The following is a 21,502-nucleotide window of genomic DNA, read 5'->3' on the forward strand; positions in this document are numbered from 1 at the left end:
ACATTCTGTGAACAGGAATTAATCTTCCCTCCTAGCTCCTTTGCGACACATGGGCTCAACTCTCCTCCCCTTCTCACCCCCCACCACTCTCCTCTCTTCCTCTCGCATAGAAACTCATAAATTTATTCTGTATGAATACATTTTTCACCCTTAAATATTTATAATTGTATATAAATTCATTCATTAGTTACTATAATTTATTAGTTTCTTTTGCATATTCTTAGTTTATGCATGTGTATGCAAATATAGTATTGGTACATCCCATTTATGTTCATTAGAAATTAAATAATTAAGAGAATTGACATGTACGAATATTTATTTCCCCCCAGTGTTCCTGGCACGTGAAAAGTCATTTGAGCGAGATCGTTGCCAGTGCCGCTGGCCAGTCAGGCAGTACTGGCAACAGCCGTGCTCAAAATGGTGTATTTTACGTGCCACCTGCACAGGAGCCAGTCCAGTGGCACTGGTAACGATCTCGCTTGAGGACTGTTCTAACCTCCACTTGGCATGGTTTCTATGGCACCAGCACCAGTGAAGATACCAAGTAATATGGAAAACAAGACCCTTCAACTGAGGGACAGATGTAATAAAGGAGGTGGCTTTATACCAGATGATGAGAGAATAAAAAGATTGACGGACAGAAACAGTGTCTTGCTGTAGAGCAGATACATGGCAACCTCAGTTGAAAAACAGAGAGGTAGGAGAAAGAGAGAGAGAAGGGGGGGAGATATGATGATGGTGAAAATGTGTCAGAGCCTAGCCAAAATTTAGAGGGAGGTGAATGAATATAAGTGAAATAGTAGAGAGGATTAAACAGGGTGTGTGGGCAGGTAAATTTGCAAGAGGGTGAAAGGAGAGTGGGAAACAGAGGGGGGAAGAATGCAGTGAGTAGTGAACATAGGTGGAGGGAGGGGATGTTAGGAAGATGAGTTGTTGGGGAGAGATTCACTATGGATAGATTGTATGCAGGGGTATAGACATAAAAAAAATGCCTTTAGGGACACATTTTATATGAGTGAAAAAAATGCAGGCAAATATTTAAGTGTATTAACATGGCATTTTAACGAATTTGAGCATTATCATGATAAATTACCTCTTTGCTACACCAACTGCAGCCTTCTCCTGCTGTTATACATGCTCCACATGTTATCTGCTTTTGACATATATTGTGTTTCTTACTACCTGGAAAAATAAATTTTTAAAAAGTGTTAAAAGAATAAAAATGGTAAAAATGAAAAAAAGCAGAGTTTAATATTCTTATATTGAGTTATATGATAGTAAAATAACATCCTTTAATGAAATCATCACCCTACAATATACAGGATGCCTGGGATACTTGAAGACAATTATCAGTATACTCTCTTCAAATCAATTAAAAATATCTTATTTCTTTCAGCTCTCGCATGTCAAATAAAATGCTAACACAAGAATTTAAAAAGACATGTAGTCATGGTTGGTATATGTGCAGAACAAGCCCCAAGCCCATCAGAAATCACTGCTGAGATGCTTAAAATATCTGGCAGCGTGGGTTATGGCCTAGTCACCCATATTGTAAACCAGGTAGTTCATAATGGAGTCGTACCCAATGACTGGGTTAGTGGCACCATAGTCAACTGCTACAAGGGTAAAGGTGACGCTTTACATAGAAATAACTACAGGGGTATCAAACTGCTGGATCAGGTTATGAAGGTCACAGAGAGGGTCATAGCCCAACTAATTAGGGAGAGAGTATGCTTAGATGAGATGCAGTTCAGTTTTGTCCCAGGTAGAAGCACCACTGATGCTATATTCCTGGTGCAGCAACTGCAGGAGAAATACTTAGCCAAAGATAAACCTCTATACTTGGCTTTTGTGGACTTGGAGAAAGCCTTTGACAAGGTCCCCCGATCCCTTATCTAGTGGGCAATGTGGAAACTATGGATTGACGATTAGTTAATAAAGGCTACACAGGCCCTATACAGGGGTGCTGTTAGTAAGGTTAAGGTTGGCAAGGAGTATTGTGAAGAATTCCGGGTAGAAGTAGGGGTCCACTAAGGATCAGCCCTCAGCGCCTTCTTATTCATCACAGTCCTCCAGGCAATAACAGGAATTCAAGACAGGTTGCCCCTGGGAGCTCCTCTATGCAGATGACCTGGCCCTCATAGCAGAATTACTACCAGAACTAGAGAAGAAATTTCAGGTGTGGAAGCAAGGTTTAGAATTGAAGGGCCTTAGAGTCAATGTTGCAAAAACCAAAGTCTTGGTAAGTAGGAAGGCGAACACATCACACACACCCCTTCAGGTAGATGGCTCTGCTCGATCTGTAGAAAAGGTGTAGGTAGAAACTCCGTAAGATACCCACTGTAAGCTATGGACACATAAGAGGTGCAGCAATATCAAAGGAAGATTAACCGGGAAGATAACTTTCGTGTGAAGCAGATGCACAGGGGCAATAAACACCACAGATACTCAGAAAACAGATTCCATAACATGACAGGGTGAGAAACTAGAAGTAGTTGATAACTTCCACTACCTAGGTGACCAAGTCTGTAGTGGGGGTGGCTGCTCAGAGAGTGTTACAACGAGAATAAGAATAGCCTGGGAAAAGTTCAGAAAGCTTTTACCCCTACTGATGATAAAATGTCTCTCTACGATGCATGTGTGTGAACTGCCGTGTTTCACATGATCTGCTAGATGTGTAATGTCAGTGTGCACACATGACAGAGTGTAAGCGCCCCGAGAGAAATGTTGGACATAAGAAAGCATCGGATGTGACATGCAAGAGAGACGTCTGTGCTGGTATGGTCATGCACTAAGGATGGATGAGGAGAACTGTGTGAAGAAGTGCCACTCCCAAACAGTGAAAGGAACTCATGGTAGAGGAAGACTCAGGAAAACATGGGATGAGGTGGTGAAGCATGACCTTCAAACGCTGGGCCTCACAGAGGTAATGACGAAAGACTGAGACCTCTGGAGATATGCTGTGACTGAGACAACCTGGCAAATAAAGTGAACTCACAGCTGTAGCCTACGCCAGTGTCGCATAACCAGCCCACTCAAAAGTACCTTTTGGATCATAGGGTGACATGCCGTGCTTGAGGAGACCTATTGAGTCAAGTACATCAACATCAAAATCAAATCAAACCACAATCAAATAGAAATTGTATTTGTGGCTGATGCCAGCATCACCTTTCTGGCTCCCCGTGCCAGTGACACATAAAGAGGACCATCCAAACATGGTCAATGCCAGCCCCCTCGCCCCGACTGGCCCCTGTGCCAGTGGCACATGAAAAGCACCATCCGAACGTGGCTAATGCCAGCGCCGCCTTGACTAGCTCCCATGCCGGTGGCACGCAAGAGCACCATCCAAATGTGGTTGATGCCAGCCCCCTCTGCTCCCGTGCCAGTGGCACGTAAAAGCACCATCCAAATGTGGTCGATGCCAGCCCACTTTGGCCTGTGCACGTAAAAAGCACCCACTACACTCTTGGAGTGGTTGGTGTTAGGAAGGGCATCCAGCTGTAGAAAACACTGCCAGATCAGATTGGAGCCTGGTGCAGCTTCCTAGCTTCTCAGACCCCCAGTCGAACCGTCCAACCCATGCCAGCATGGAAAACGGACGTTAAACAATGATGATGATGACAGTGACTTAGAAATTGCCAACTTTCAAAATGTTGCAAAATATTTTGTGTGAAAAGTTTGGATGGAATTAGAAGTTAATGGTAGTAATGCTTCAGCTGTATCAAAGAGAATTCATGCTTACAGAGACACAAGAAAACTGTTTGATCCATGGCAAGTACTTACTTAACAACGTTTACAAAAAACAAAAAACAAAAAAATCCCACAAACATGGTATGCTGTGGTTCTTCTCTGATGAAAAAAAAATCTACAGCCAAGACCAAAAGTCTAACATGAGAAATGACAGATGCTTATATGTGGATTCTTCTGATATTTCCAGAGTGATGCACACTAAGTTCTCAGTAACTGAGATGCTTTTAGCAATGGTAAGTAACAAAGGTCATATAATGCCACTTCTCTTCTTTCCACAAGGTCTTAGAATTAATGCTGTTGAATACATTGAGGTGCTAGAGACAGTTGTTAAGCCCTGAAAGGACAAAGTATGCAATAGAGGAGGCTGCTGAAAAGTTCCTGGCTTTGGGTAAAAGAAAATACAGGTGGAATCTATAGAGATGATGTCTTCTACAGATGTTGCTTTAGGATGACACTAAAAATTTCTTGATGTGACAACATTACAAAAGGAGTATGGAAAGGACTGGGTTGATTAACTTATGAGATACTAGCATGATAAAAATGTGGAAGATGCTTAGCCATGTGCCATGTATGCCCACGAAGAAACTGGTGAGGGCCTGTTTCAAAGTCAGAGAGGAAGTAGAGAAAGCAAAGTAGACCTGTCAAGAACTGGTTGAGGATGGTGAAGGGAAGACCTGACCTGACAAATATGTACCTGGCTCGCAAGTAGGCTCATGATAAGACTTGTTGCTTTGCTGGATGGAGATCTCTTGTTATCTTCATAGAGAGTGTGAGGAACTAAGACTATGTTCACTCATCCAACTGGGATATTGATTAGATGTGTAGGGCACCAAATGGAAACCACATTGAACTGTACTAAACTGTACGTAAACTTTATTAGTTGGTCTCTTATTCTACATGTATATGGAATGTGTAGTGTAGCAAATTATATCAATAAACTGTTTTGCAATCCCACCATGACTTTACAGACACACTGTGTGATTATAAACTAAATACAAACTAATTCTTCAACTAGAAGATATATTTGTCAACAATAAGTAGATTTCTTTTTACATAGACACAAGGCTTCAGTTTTTTTTTAGTGAAAGGTATAGCTGATTATATTGAGCTCAGTACCTGACTGATATTTTATTGGCCCCAGAAAGATGAAAGGAAAAAACTGACATTAGTGGGATTTGAACTCAGAAAATTAAAGAGTTGTAACTAAATACCTTAATGCTCTAATAACGGATACAATGCTTAAGTTATGTAGTCACAACTCAGCACTCTATTTGCCAATCCAATTGGATTAATATCATGCTGAATTTAATATAGTATAAGCCCACAGACACCTGCATACACACATATTCAATGAATGGATTTATATCTTTCGTTTTATCATTGTAGTTCCTCTTGCAATTTACCAGAGCTAAATTTATCAAGTTAGCTATAATTTAAAACACCGAAACAAAATGAAAATATTGCTAAATCCAGTGTAACAAAGTGTAATGATAATAGCCTCTTTTCATAAAAATTAGCTACATTAAGTTCCTATTCATGCTCAAATGCTAAAATGAGAGCAAGGTCCGGGGGAAGTATTTAAAAATGTTGTGTATAGGCATGTGCATGGATGTGTAATACACTGACATATGCAAATATTTAGTATATTAAGTATAGAGAGAAAATGTCAGATGTTTTATAATGGGACATAACTCGACCTCTATCCACAAGAACTAATAACATAATTGCAGATATTAACATGACCTAGTAAGGTAAGTTAAGTTACACATGTAAATGGTACCATATTTAAAATATATACATATATTTCTCATAGTTTAAATTGAAACAATAACTAGTCTTGGCTGATCTTAATAATTGAGATCAATTTTACATTCTTTGTTTCTTCCATTAAAGCCTATCTTGTTCACATTCACTTTGCCCGAGTATTAAATTCTAAAAAATGCAGCATTTCTGAAGCTTCTGCTTTAACACTTTAAAACTATCTAGAATTAGGTGGAAAAGCAACTAAACTAAATGGGAGTTATAAAGGAGTTTTATATAACAGATTACATTGTTTTTTAAAAACTGCAAGTATCTTTATTGCATAGCGCAAACCTAAATAGTAAAGCATTATGTAAATGTGAAACTGATATTGTTAAAAAAGTCAGCAAAAATTTAAGCTAAAAAACCGTTTCAAACAAAAGAATATGTACTTGAAATTAAGTCAATTTTTTTTTTGTTTTTCTTTATTACATTTGTTCATTATAAGATGATAATATCCTAAATTCCCATTAGGGTAATACAAAATATTTCATATAAAATTTTTTACCATAAACCTTCATCTGTGAAATAACAAAAAAGTTGAACTATATTTTCTCTAGAGGAAATATTGAATCTACTTGATTAGGCATAAGAGTTAATTCTTTTATAAAGTATATTTAGTGGTAACAATCTCTTACATATTGTTCATATCTTATATTTGATTTTAGGAAGAAAGCCAAAGTTATTTCCAGTGAAATTTGAACTCCGGACAAAAACTGAATTAACTATAGAAATATGGAATTAGGTGTGTTTGTCTACTTCAGTACTAATTTTATCATTCTTTTTTTCTCTTTTATTTTTTTTTCAGGAATATTAAATATTACAAACTAAAATATATCAGCAACTGACAATATCTGGATCTAGGTGTCTTTATTGAAGCAAGAAGACGAAACAAAGTACACAACATATTGATCTCTTTTATGAAAATGTATGGAAGAAAATTGATACCAAATTTAATGTTTATATTTTAATTCTAGAATAGTTCCTTATACTGTCTCAACTATTCTTACATGGCAGCTTTGTTATATTTCAAGTTAAAATCTCACAGGTAAGGATATCACTAACAAATTGAAGATGAAAAAATACTGAATAATAAATGATTGATTTCAAAATTCATCAATAATCAGTATAGCATTTTATCAGCAGTAATCATACACAGCACTTTTTATTGCCTCAAAAACAAAGTAGTCTGTGTCAAAATCAGCCTTAACTGATGCTTTAAATATAAGTCACAACAAATCTTCACTCGAACTTTTTTGGATGTTATGGCATAGTTAACATAGTTCTAATGTATAATGTAAGTTACTCCAAAGGCTTCCTTCCGCCTACATAGCCTGAGTCACATACTTATATATACAACAACAAGCTTCATTAAACAGTTTTTGTGAGATATAAGTTGAAGGACTTACTCACAGAATTCCCTATAAATAGCAAATCTAGCAAGAATTGCTGCCAAACCTCAAATATGCATCACTAGTGAGATACAAATAGTAGCAGGCAGATATCTAAGAGAAGGAAATCAGCAACTAGTGAGTAGGCAGCAAGATAAACCTAGAGCTTCTTTTATTTTTCTTTCCCTTCCTTTTAAAACATCTGAATGTTTAAGCACAAGCAGTAGCTAAACATAGATTTGAAAATATACTTTAAAAGATTAAGATATATTCTCTCCTACCCTTCTCTTAGTAACATACTTTTGGGAATAAGAAACTATTACTTAAAACAACTTATATAAATATCTTCTAAAATCTTAATGTAATAATTTACAGTTGATATGAACTTTATTACATCACAATTATTTAATGTTAAAAAGTAGGAACCATTTATTTTATCGAGTATATTTTATTCTTCTATTACAATAGACAGAAAGCCGGTCCTACTCTCCTGAAAGACACATTTTTATAGAAAAATAAGACAAGATTAGATCAAAAATAAATAAATAAATAAATATACCCATCTGTTGTTAATTACTAAAGAAAGCAATACAAGGGTATAAAAAAGTAGGAAATAATAAGTGTGTGTGTGTGTGTATATATATATTGTAGAGAAAACAGTGGGGAAAAGATTACAAATCTGAGAAAATGTCTTTTTTTAGTTAGAAAGCAGAAACACATGTTTGGTTGGATAAAGAAGTCAATCCAGTCTCCAGTAGTCAAATATTTCTATAAATATACCTAAGTTAAGGAATATATTAAACTGTTTTTTTCTACTATAAAATAGTTTCTTTGTAAATTAAGCAGTGGATTGAAAACTTTTTAATGAATTTAGATAGTCTAAATAGTTTTCAATAAAGATTACTTTTAAGTTGAATGTATCTATATACAGCAGTTAAGAAGACTTTCCTGCACAGGTAGATAAATCCACATATTTTCCCTGAGATTAAGTAGTTGTTCTTAAAATTAGAAACAAAAATTTCAAGATTATCTTAACGACCCTCTAACAATAGGGAGATCTCAACTAATTTATATAATCATTTATAAATAAGGTCATTGGCAAAAACATTATTTTCAGTTAAATATATCCATTATACAAAGCCCATGAAAGACAAATACACATTATATAAAAAGGTTAATAAATGATTAAAAGCAACTTAAATATGGTCACAAAACAATGAAGTAAGAAATGAACAAAAGACAATGAAAATGTATCCACTAAAATCAGCTAACCATTGTCTAAATATCATGTGAAATTTACAAAGGAGCAGTCAAAATCTTTGATGCTTAAAACAAAAAAAATATATAAATATATAATTATTTTAATTGGTTTGGTCTGGAGAAAGTGGCTGTGCCCACAGCCTTTGCTTTGTAGGCCTGCTGAGACTGGTGAGACTGATACTGTTAATACTGAATTTAAACTGTTGCAAGTTGATGACCACATGGAAAGCATTTGCAGGGTGCAAATTTCAGAGGGACAGTATTCTAGGGAAGAAGGGATGGTCATAGTGGTTAGGGAAGAGCCTTGATGGGGAAACAGTATGGGTGATGATAGATGAATGAATTGAAAATATTTGAGTGGAAGTGACCAGCCACAGTAATGAAGGTAGAAAAGGAAGAGAAAGGAGACAGTACAATTGTAGGTCAGAAATTGGAATGAGTTTATGAGTGACCTTTCTTTGGACATGGTCTAAGATACCTGTGTAATAGTAGCGCCATCCTAAATACTGGAATAAGGTTCCATTGTAGGGCTAGTGTAAGTTTTGTAGAGAGCAATTAGTTACTGTGAGACTGAAGTATTTTCTGGCTTTGAAGAGGAAGGATAGTTTTTGCAGTATTGAGGCTGTGTGTTCCAGGAGAGATCCTCATTGATAGTAGGTGCCTAGCATTTGAAATGATTACCAAAGTTCTAGTTATATGCTGTTCATGTTTAGAAAGAAGAATGTGGGAAGCGAAAATGAACCCTGAGGCACACCTGAGGTGATGGGCTGTGGGTTAGAGATAACTCCATCAACACATGCCATGATAGTACAATTGACAGGAAGCCAGTGATCTAAGAGGCATGAGATTGATCCTATAGGTAGGCAGTTTTGACGAGATTCACATGACAGACTAGGCCAAAAGCTTTGTTGATGTTGAGTAGGTTGCCAGTAGATCTGGTTTTACAAGATCTGCACTGGTAGTCAGTAAGGAAGGAGAGAGCTTCAAAGTGTTGGAGTAGGTTGTTATTAATAGCTATTTCTCCTACTTGTGGATATTAGATGTAAATAGAACAGGATGGTGTTTGGTAGGATCAGAAGGATTGTCACTTTTGATCTCTCTCGATCAAAAATTTTATTGCGAATAGGGATCATCTGGGATGTATTGTTTGAGGGAAATGGAAGGAATAATATCAGGGTCAGTAGTCTTGTTGATCTGAAATGACTGGAAGTACTTTCACACTTGGTATGTATGTGCATTCCATTTGGCTTACCATGAAGTAAGCCAGATGGAATGAAAAAAGATAATTGTGGAGAAGATTTATTTAGTATGAGCATTTTTGGATGCAAAATAGGGAGCAAATGTGAAAGCTTTCACCATGAAAGTACTGCTCATAGAACCACCATGGTTAAAAAGTGGAGGAAAGGATTCTACAAAGTTGGTAGAGATCCTTGTAATTGGTGGATAGACTAAAAAATATGGAGACGTACAATTTGGATGATAGCTTCACAGATGTTGCAGTGCTGTTTAAGAGTTATCCAATTTGTAAGGTGAATTATTTTCTCCAAGCTTTGCAGGCCATATTTCTTGGTCTGCACTGCTGCAGTACAGTTATGTGTTAACCATTTGGGGGAATTGGTGCTGTGAGATGTGAAGGGACATGCCAAGTGGATGGCTTTAGTCACTATCTGTCTGTTTCTGATAGGTTAAGCATGAAGTACATATGCTGCTAGGGAAAGCAAATATAAAACTGGGGAGCTCCAACAAAGTTGAAGTGTCATGTGTAGTGTACTGGATGTGTAATGGGTAGTCAAGAATCAACAGGTGCAGAGACAGTTATGGTCAGGTAGCATTTGGGTTTAGAGGTAAGAAAGAGATCCAGAGAGCTAGGAGTGTCAGGGGTGTATATTGATAGTGTTAGTTAGTGTGGAGCATGGAAGATTATAAAAGAATCAGTTTCAGCAAAATTAGTATGGGATGGATGTGAGAATCTAGGAAAGTTGTGAATGATGAAGTCAAGATAACTTTGAAGAGAACTGAAGAGATAAATTTCCTTGATGTAGGAAGAGATATGACCAAAGAGTTGTTGGTGTGTGGAGGAGTTTAGAGAGTGGTAAAGGAAGCAGCTGTACTTGGAAGAGTTGGAGAGGGAGACTATAAGTGAGTGTAATTGGAAGTTATTGTTGCAAAAATCTAAGCTAGAGAAAAATATTGGGTTGAGTGTAATCTACAAAAACACAGACACCATCTTTTGGAATGAAATTTATCCTGGACAGCAGAGATGGACAATAAATATGGGTTGAGAGATTTGTACTTGTGAGAGGAATAGGATACATTGCATGTTAGTAAGAGATGAAATGAGAGTCTCACTTTAATTGGAGTCCATGGATGTTAAAGAAAAGAGAATTGTTCAGTGAGTTTATTTCAGTTTTGGCATTTAGAAGTGTCATAGTGTTGTTGTGAGATCACAATAACCACCTGCCAAGAGTCCTAGTCCAAATATTTGCAACAGAGCTAAAAGCTTCCATAAGACTATACATTTTAAGGAAACAGGAGATAAAAAAAAATTGTTTCAACATCAAAATTAGCTTGTACAAGAGACCTGAGTAAGAAAAGTAAATATACATATTTAGTGAAAGGTGTGAATTTGAACAATGATCAGTTCCTCTGCTAACTAGTTGAATAAAATTGCAGAATTTATCTTGTTTTAGTTAATTTTGTTGGTCAACTGGATTCATGAAATATGTATTCATTTAATACAATTTCAAAGAATTGATCTAAATGATGTTTGAATTTGGTAGATGGTACTTTCATAGAAGCTTGTAGGTGAAATTAATGAAAAATTACAGCTAGTTAATTTTAAAAGTTAACACCTACATATTGAATATAACTAGATTTAATTCTTGAAGTAGGTTAACCCATAGTTATATATTTCAAAAATTTACAGAGGTAATTTAATCAGCTATTTGTTCTAGTACCAGTAGGATGTTAAAATAATTAACCAAAAGTGATATTCAGCACTATTTTTTCGTTACTTTATTGGATTTTGGAAATTAAACCAATGGTCTAATTGTAATACAATTTAAGTTGATGTCTAACACAGTACAATTCTAATAGTTTCTAGCATTAAAAACTAGATTCACCTTCAAAATATCTCACTAATTTCAATGCTGATACAGACGTTAGTCCAATTAACATTTTCATAAAAATGATTTGATAAACAAAATTTAAAAAAATCTATAATAAATAATTAAAACAAAAATTGACAACTATTGTCATTGATTTCTATAAGAATATGAAGAAATCTCATAAGATCTCTTTATGATAAATGAAAATATCATTGACTCAATAGATATAATCAGTATATAATTAGATAGTTACAAATCAGTTCCATAGATCAGCTGTACATGGGTTGATGAATTAGTATGAGGAAGTCTAACGAGACTGGCAATCATCCAAGTCATACTCATTCAATTTGCATGGTGGGAAAACAAAAAATATGTAAGCTCAGCCAGACAGAAAACTACACAAGTTTACTTTGAATCAAAATGAGACAATTATTACAGCTTAATTAAGTGAATCTCTAATTAACTGTTCATATAAATATACTAATTGTTCTTTCCCAAGCAGGACATAATATCTGCTCTTCATTACTGTTGTTAACTTTTCTATCCTCCCAATTATCAATTGCTCACATCATAATTAACAAGAAAATGTAATATACTATTATTACACTCCTGGTTTTTCTTTGTTTTGAAATAAACAGATTTGATATTATAATCTAAGGTATTGAAACCAAATTAAATAAATTCTTAGTTTCCAAAGTGGTGTGTTTCTTTAGCTATCTATCCCTTTCCATATTCAATAGATTTTGATTCTGATTAAATTCTTTTGTGAAACTCAATGTTGCTCAAGTCAGTCTTTAATTCTTCAGATGTTGTTTTTGCTGTGCTTCTTTGAAAAGTGCTTTCCACTAATAACCCAAACAACATTTTCATCCAGTTTGCATCATCATCATCATTTGCACCACATGTTCAAAGCAAAGCAGTCAAAAAGAGAATTTCTATATAGTTGCCTGATCAGCTAGAAAGAGCAACCAAATCTCTCTCAAATTACACCCTAAAGAGAATGATATCACAGTTAGCTAGAATTCCTTTGATCATAGATCTGCTCAATCAGGGATGACCTGGGTATAGCAGTAATTTTCCCTGCATAGCTCTGAAGACACCTTAATGCTTTGCTGTTTTCTCATTTCACTTGTACTCAATTGTTCTTAAATTGCTCATCCACTGAACAATTCTCATCTCATCTCCCTGCAGTCATTGCAGGGTTCTCAACACTCAGTCCAACTCTCATTTCCAAACAGTATGGCAATTCTTATGCTAAAAAAAGGAAGGGACAACTGGAAGAAGAGAAAAAAAGACTATTTAATTTTGTCACCGTCACAAATGTTAGTGACATGACAAAATGTGCTGGTGTCCACATATAATATGGTTGGTGGTAGAAAGAACATCCAGCTGTAAAACCCATGCCAAAAATAACATAGCATACACAATAACGTTGGCTAGTTTTTCTCCATTGTTGTGCATTTCGGATGACAAAAGCCATGAATGACAAAAGCCATGAATGACAAAAGCCATGCCAACATGGGAAAACACAAAATGATGCCAACAACAACAACAATATATGCCTCATAAATTATTTCAGACACTTCAATAACCTTGTTTGATCAACCACATTATTCTAAATAATTCATTTCACATTCTCACAATATTAACGTAAAATGCCAAATGCCTCGTTGGACTTTTGCACCATCAGCAAAATAGTTTACATTTTTAAGGATGAACCAGTTGACATGTAACGTGCAGGAATTTTATATTTTCATTTTTCTTAGTATTTACTGATCTTACATTGAAGCTAAATTTCTCAATGTCATCTTTTAGTATGTATACACTTTTCTTAATCATAATGTTTTTCTCAAACTTTCATAGTTTCAAATTAAAGAATTAATACACATATGTATTAGTATTGATGATGGGGATTTGCCATCCCTAGATACATAACCATTTGTCTGACATGCTTTCAGATTAATACAAAATCAATCATATCTAAAAATTACCATTTAATTTGTCTAAGGTAGTTATTGTTTGTTACTTTCTGATAACTAAATTCATCATTACACTCTGCATTCCAAAACAATGTATTCTAAAATTGTTATCAAGTACAAAAAAGAAAAAAAGAAAAGGGGAAAAAATCTAACAATCTGATATATTTTTGAATTAACAATATATTGATATTTACAAACCACACATCTATATAAATAGAAAGATACTACCAACTATTGCAATAATTGCATTTTATTAATTGGGGCAGTTACAAAGTGGAATATATATCATAGTGGAACACTTTTGGTGAGGGTGTGCTCTTGTTAGAAGTTTATAATGATTTCTCAAGCAATGATGAATAAATGACCTTAACTACTTCTACATAAGTTCCCAGAGCACAGTTTTGTAATTTTGAAGGTGTTTACATTTGGGCTTCCCACCTTACATTCTCATGATTAACAACTAATTACAATGGAAATAAAATGTTTCTCAAAGAAAAGTATATGACAATCTAAAATGCAAAAGATGCATTAACAAAATTAACAGCTTTTACATTGTATTAGATAACCTTTTTCCATGTTTACAATTAGTCTTTCCTATATTTATATAATTGTAAAGTACTTATGTTTATATAAGTGTGGGAAGAATTAATTGAAAATAGGACAAACTTTAGCATAATATTTGACAACAGATTTATGCAACATTCTTAAAACAAGATTTTCCAGAAATATATCTTAGCCTATCAGGTTTCACTAGAATTGCAGTTTTAGAATTTCAAATGAATTGATATGTTTGGTCATTTTATTTATTTATTTATTTTAGTTATAAACTAAATTCTATACAATTTATATGACTAGAAAGATTCAATATAATAACCAGTTTCTTAAGCTACTCTATCTTAATAATTGTATGAAATTAAAAATTACCTTCAGCAATTTCTAAGTTGTATTCTACAGAATTCAAAATAAAGCCATTAAAAACAGAAAGAGTAATCTTATTTTTAAAGTTTAAAAAAAAAAAAAAAAAAAAAATTCTTGATGTGAGAAACTAGAAACTAAAGTTGTTGCCCCAATTATTAACTGTGTATCACAGATACCTTGCAGTCATTAATAGCATCCAAAAATGTTTAAGCATATTTATGTAGTTACAGAATCTACTCGTTTATTTAAACATATATATTTACTGCCCTCATGTTATTGAAATACTGAAATCACAATGGAGCTAGAGCTTTTTTTTTTTTTTGCTGTTTCATAAGTTTTATATCTAAACTCCTGATCTCTTCATTGTTAGCTAATTTAGTTGGCTAGATATTCAGTTATCTTGTTTTTCTTGTTCTTGTGTTTAATGTAAACATTTCAATCATTTTCTTCCAGTATACCTGTTCACTATGTCTGGTGAAGTTGCCATAGCCCTTGTAAAGAATACATTGTAAAATGGCTGGATAACATAAAACCAGACAAAAATGGTTACCATTTCAGAGATACAGCCAGGATACATAAAACAGCCAGTGTATAGCTTGTTATTAATTATATTTGGAAGTCAAGAATTCCAAATAACATATGTGACAAAGTTGTTCTTAAAAAAAAAAATTATTTTACTAAATCTGAGGGTGTACCATTGAAAAGTAGTTGGTTGTGATTACTTCAAAATTCCAGTACTTTTACAAATGTCATACAACTCAATAATTTTTCTTGTGTACCCCAAGGAAATTCACACACCTCAGTTTGAGAACTTCTGATGTAATGGCTATGCATCTCTACTTTCCAAGTTAATGCAGTATTAATTTAATCTTTCCTAATAATTCTCCCCAGTAAGCATCCAGTTTCAAAATAATTTTCTTCAATTAATTTGTCATTGGTAGACTCATTTCACTAAGTAAGACAATCAACCAGAGACATTATTATAAATCATCAAATCCTCAAGATATTCTAATTTTCAAATACTTCTTTGCAACAAGTAATGAGCTCTGCATTCAAGTTTATTGCACAAATAAAATTTGCATATGATTTATTACATTATCTTATGAAGAAACAGTCTGTGCACCAGAAAATATATTAGCTTCTTCAGCAATAATGAAAAAAAAAAAAAGCATCTAGCATTTGATTATTCATGCAGCATTTTGCCATGCATGTCATCTGTAAGTTTTAGCAGTTAGGTTAGAGTTAACACCTTGTTTAAGGCAGTCAGCATAAAAAATCTAGTTAGAAGTAAATTTGCAGTGAGGAAGAAAACATCAGCTCAAGGAGTAATATGACTTTTATCATTTCCACAAGTACAAAAGACAACTCCTGATACGTATCAGTTTTATTAGAGCTCTTCAGTTAAGCATACACTACATCATATTTGGTCAAAGAGGTATGAGAGAATCACTAAGCAGATATACAATATGATACCTTTAATTAGAGACACTGTTATTATCAGGTGTGAAAAATTAGCATACTTGAGTAATTAACTGCAGTTATTTGCTTTTTTCCCCAATTATGCTAATGTATTATACCTTACAATGAAGTACATCAACTTCATAATTTTCTCTCATCACTACTTCAGCAAGTATGGTAAAAAGTCTATGCTTCACTGAGGGAATCAGATAAGACTGACACAAATCTGGAGTTATCTCTCATACTAAAATGCTTAAAAAATTCTTAGTTACTGAGTTAACTCTTTAGCATTCAGATTACTCTGTCAAATGTAATGCTTTCTCATTCATACTGTTTTCAATTAATCATGCATTATATTGTAGCTTTGAAATTTTGATAATGTGATTATATATTTCTAGAATGGCATTGAAGGGTATGTATGGTAGGCTAGATCTGGCTGGTTAGATCATAAAACAAGTAGCATATTTGGGCTGGATATGACTGGTTTAATGTCATCATCATCATCATTTAACACCTGCTTTTCATACTGGCATGGGTTGGATGGTTTGACAGGAACTGGCAAGCTAGAGGACTGTCAGCTTGGCTCTACTGTCCGCTTTGGCATGGTTTCTATGGCTGGATACCTTTTCTAATGCCTATTACTTTACAGAGTATACTGTGCACTTTTTATGTGCATAATAAATGCAGTCAAAACACCACTACTCAGTTTAACCTCATTATTATAAATATCTTCATCATCGTTCATCATTTTGACAACCACTTCTCTATGCTTCTATGAGTCAGATGATACCTATGGAAGCGGACCTTTCATGGCGGGATACCCTTCCAGTCACCAACACTCACTTCCAAGTAAGGTAAAGCTTCTGCATAGCCAGTCATGTCCTTATAGAAAATTGGAAATGAAGGGTATCACTTGCTCATCCCCAACCACCATGTGATATCAAGACAAAGAGAAACAAACACACACACACACATATATGACAGGTTTCCTTTAGCCTCCATCCACAAAACCCTGGCTATCCTGGGGCTATAGCAGAAGTCATCTGAACTATTATAATACATGTTTGTGATTGTCTGTGTATGTGTGTAGTACTCAGGATTGACTAAATTACAGCCAACATCAGTGACAGATAGACAATCAGGCAATGACAGATATTTTGATTAATAAAAGGGAAGTGTGCATGTGTGGTGTGAGAGTGAGTGAGTGAGAGAAAGAGATGCGGTATAAAGCAGTGAGAAACAGCTGCAGGGATAGTGAACTTCACCAAATAATAATTTCTAATTATATTTTTGATGCACTCTACATTAAATATGTGAACAATAAAATTTTGCTTTTCATATGGATGACATCTCTAAAAAATTAACCTGGGTGATATATTTTTTAAAATTAGTCTTCTAAGTGGTGATTTAGTTAAATCATTCTATTAAGTCTTCACTTCTCTCACCACTGATTTGTGTAAATGTTATAAACACATAAAATTTCACTCAGCATTAAGAAGAGTACAGTCATCTCTTCTTTAATGTGGTTAACATTTTTGGTACTCTGTCACATTTTTAGTTTGCTACTGCTCAGTAAAAGAGAAACAACCTTCCTCCTGATATTTTCAATATCTTGGCAAGCATACCACAAACTTGCATCTATATCAAATTTGCCTTAACTATGTTGCTTATCATATCTTGTCTAATCTCAACAGCTGGTTCCTTTCTTGGTTCCATGGGGAATATAATCTCTTTAGCCCACATATAATATATAACATCTCAGAGTAACATTTTCTTTTCAGTTACTAAAAACAAGGACACTCAAATAATCTTAAACATACCTATGAAGGAACAAAATAAAAAAGTGTTCTATGTATTTAGTTACTGGATATTGTTATTTAAATTTTCCACTTAACAACAAACAGAAATGTTCTTTGAATTTTAGACCATCTTATTCAACACAGAGGGAAAAGATAGCAGCTACACAAACATTAGAGAGGTTGGCAGTACACATTCTGTTATGCCTCTAAGTGAGAGACTTAACCCATTACAGTTGAGTCCACCTAACTTAAGTACTGTAGGTAATGTAAAGTCACTGTTAAAGATAGCGGCAGCATCATGGAATTGCTAAAAGGTTCATCAGTAGCAGTGATAATCCAAATTAGAAAATTTACCTATGATAGATTTTACCTATGATAAAATTTACATATAAGAAAATTTACCTATGATAGACCAGTTTCCTATTCAAGACAAACAGTCAGAAAGGCATGGATATTTCAGTAAATAGATTAATATCTCAGAAGCACATATTAATAAACCAAGCAGACAGAGGTTTGTTTAGAGAGAGACACACATGGCAGGTAGATGCCAGGTATGAGTGAGATGTAGATAACAGTTGATTACTATAAATAGTATATGTTAAAACAACCATCAATGGTTGTTATAAAATTTAACTTCATAATCTTAACTGGTAATTAATTATAAAAATACAAGGTATTCCTTTATAGATTATTTTTATTGTATACACAAGATTTTTGCAATATTATTAGATTGCTTGTGTTAACAGTATATTTCCTAATTGTGTTTACATTTTTTAGAAAATAAAACACTAAGATCTCCAATACTTTTAGGATAAAGAGTGGTGTAAGAAAAGTGAGGATTGAATGTACAAATGGGGGAAAAAAAAAATAGAAAGGAAATTTAAAACTTACTTTGACCTAATGTAAAAGGAAGTACTATTAGAAGAACCAGAAGCCAGGGTTGCCAGAACAACATCCTAGAAAAGAAATAAAAAAATACAGTTATGATCTTCCTGAAATAAAGTATTAAATTATCAATCATAATCTAAAAGCAAATGGAAAAACCTATGGAGAAACTGGAGGTTTTACTTTAATTCTCTTATATAATTATAGAATCATTAGTAAGTCATAACTGACTTTAAACCTATGATAAAAACTGATTTAACATTTTATTACTGATTAAAACAATAACTAAAATCAAACAAGGCAATTGTAAATATTACATATACTGTAATATGATTGTTCACAACTTTATAATGTAATGTTCTCAGTGATTGCAAAGCACAGAAAGAAACAAATCTATAATAAATTTATAAACTGGTTTTATTACTTTAATAACAAGATAATGATCATGAGAAAAAATAAAAAGGTACGCAAGTCCGATGAATAAATTAGCTAGTTAAGACTTAATATCACAGAAGTATTGATGTTGATAATTGCTAAGGTTAAATTATTGGCCTAAATTTAGTTTATCAGAAGAAAATCTATGAACATATGGTTATTTAAGTATGTATTAACCTATTTATGTGACTTTCCTTTTCCATTCCTCAAATTAAAAAAGACAAGTGCCAACAATATTTTTAAAGATGTGACACTCCTTTCGAACCATACTTCACTTTAATCAGTTCATAAGCAAAATGATAAAAAGTGGATGTCTTTAGCTTAATATTGTGAGGATTCTAGCAGCTGTTTGCATCTTCTAAAAGCTGTTGAGGCAAGTGAAATCAAAAATCGAACTAAATTCGACGACTGGCCCCCATGCCAACGTCTCCTGCATTGGACACTAAACTCGGCTTGCGAAGACCTGTTGGGGCAAGCGAAAGCGAAATCGTGATGGCACCACCGTTCGAGTGTGGTCGTTACCAGCGTCGCCTTCCTGGCACTTGTGCCGGTGGCACGTGAAAAGTCATTTGAGCAAGATCGTTGCCAGTGCCGCTGGACTGGCTCCTGTGCAGGTGGCACATAAAATACACCATTTTGAGCGTGACTGTTGCCAGTACTGCCTGACTGGCCTTCGTACCGGTGGCACGTAAAAGCACCCACTACACTCTCGGAATGGTTGGCGTTAGGAAGGGCATCCATCCAGCTGTAGAAACTCTACCAAATCAGATTGGAGCCTGGTGCAGCCATCTGGTTCGCCAGTCCTCAGTCAAATCGTCCAACCCATGCTAGCATGGAAAGCGGACATTAAACAATGATGATGATGATGATGATATATATATATGTATACTAGCTGTATAGCCCAACTTTGCTCGGGATTAAGTTAGAATTATTAAGATAACCAAGCTCTTTATTTCAAACCAAACTAAGTAACATCAACGTCAAATTTGAGTGAAATCTGTTGAAATTGGTAAACTTTTGGCTGAAAATGAGTTGCAGACAATTTCATTGGGAAATCCCATAAGGAACTGGTTTATAGATTGTTTTCCACTCATCGATTGCTTTTTTTTTTCTTTCGTTTTTGGAGAACTTAAAGCATTCTAAGATACCATGAGTCTTAAGTAATGTTTGAACAAAATACATCAAAATTGGTAAAAGTTATGGTTGAAAATGGGGTCTGGCCAATTTTAGTGGGAAATCCTATAAGGAATTGGTTTGTCGATTTTTAAAATTCTGATTAAATGGAAAACTCCATAAGGAATCAGTTTATTGATTTTTCACCCCAAATAGGACTTAACCGAACACAACATTGGTGATTCAAAAACATCTATATTTATACTTCAAAGTAGGTTTTCCCACCCAACCCAATTCTGCAGAATCAGTGTCACGATGGGAGCGCATGGGTTGGGAGTTTGGTCGGCAGAGGTGATCAGCTTGCACATGCCAGCCCTTTAGAAAACACCAACCCCATTATCTAAACCACCTTGGCCCATGGGTTGGGAACCCTTCCAGCAAGGAAAACAGAACGCCCAAAAAGGCTCACAATCCTCTGTGTCAGAAGAGGTTATGTTTGGATCACAACAAAGTCTTAAGTATATATATATATATATATATATATATGGGCAAAGCACACACACACACGTACGTACATCTATTGCATACATGTTCGTGTGTGTGTGTGTGTTCGATGGGGTGTGCAACACAGAAAGTGTAGTGTGTATGAGAAGTTGTTTTGTTAGTGTGTGTAAAGAGAGAAAGAGAGAGTGACAGATAAAAGTTTTTTTTTAAATTCGTCATTTTAGCGTGTGATTGACAGACAAAAAGAGAGAGAGGGGTTGTTATGTATGTATTTATGTGTAAATGGCATCAGTCACACATACACACACATGAACATGTATGCATACAAAAAACATGTATGCAATAGGTGTACGTATGTATGTGTATTGCCCCATATCGACAAAACACTTTTCCCCTCGATGGAAAAAAAACACAAATGTCTTAACAGAAACGTACCTGTCACTCGAAGGGCACTTAACTCATGTTTGCAAACAATGGTGGATTTCTTCGCCAGGAAAATTGTTAAGTTATGGTTGAAAAATTATTTTTACCACTATTTGCTGGTGCCTCGAGGAAAAATAATTTGATGAAAATACAGCTGGGGTCGTGATGAATGTCCTCTTAAAATTGGAGTGACATGCGTGCTAATTTCTGGACATGCATAAATTACATTCACATACATATACACACACATGCTGACTTTTATATAAATACAGATATATATATGTATATATATACATGAGTATATATACATATATATATATATATACATATATATATATACATATATACATGAGTATATATACATATATATATATACACACACATATGTATATATACATATATACATATGTATATATGTATATACACATATGAATATATGTATATATACATATGAATATATGCATATGCATATATACATGTATATATACATATGCATATATACATATGTATATATGGATATGCATATATACATACGTATATATACATGCATATATATGTATATATACATATGCATATATACATATCTATATGTACATATGTATATATATATACATGTATATATATATATGTATATATACATATGTATATATACATATGCATATATATATATATATGTATAT

At 34.3% G+C, this 21,502-nt stretch overlaps 2 protein-coding genes across 4 annotated transcripts in view; one reads left to right on the forward strand and one right to left on the reverse strand.

Moving 5' to 3' along the window:
- LOC106873157 (Na(+)/H(+) exchanger beta) overlaps nucleotides 1–21,502 on the forward strand; it is a 288,856-nt gene that overhangs the window by 187,416 nt on the left and 79,938 nt on the right. The window lies entirely within an intron of this gene.
- The window catches only part of LOC106878267 (integrin beta-PS), an 87,423-nt gene that overhangs the window by 39,234 nt on the left and 26,687 nt on the right, over nucleotides 1–21,502 (reverse strand). For all 3 annotated transcript variants that reach the window (XM_052968318.1, XM_052968326.1, XM_052968322.1), the window contains exons 2-3: nucleotides 18,354–18,418; nucleotides 1,094–1,182 (exon numbers count right to left, since the gene is read on the reverse strand). In XM_052968318.1, the coding sequence (XP_052824278.1) occupies nucleotides 1,094–1,182; nucleotides 18,354–18,418 (154 nt within the window). The remainder of the gene's footprint in view (nucleotides 1–1,093; nucleotides 1,183–18,353; nucleotides 18,419–21,502) is intronic.

The sequence above is a fragment of the Octopus bimaculoides genome, chromosome 1, assembly GCF_001194135.2.
Source record: "Octopus bimaculoides isolate UCB-OBI-ISO-001 chromosome 1, ASM119413v2, whole genome shotgun sequence".
NCBI lineage: Eukaryota > Metazoa > Mollusca > Cephalopoda > Octopoda > Octopodidae > Octopus > Octopus bimaculoides.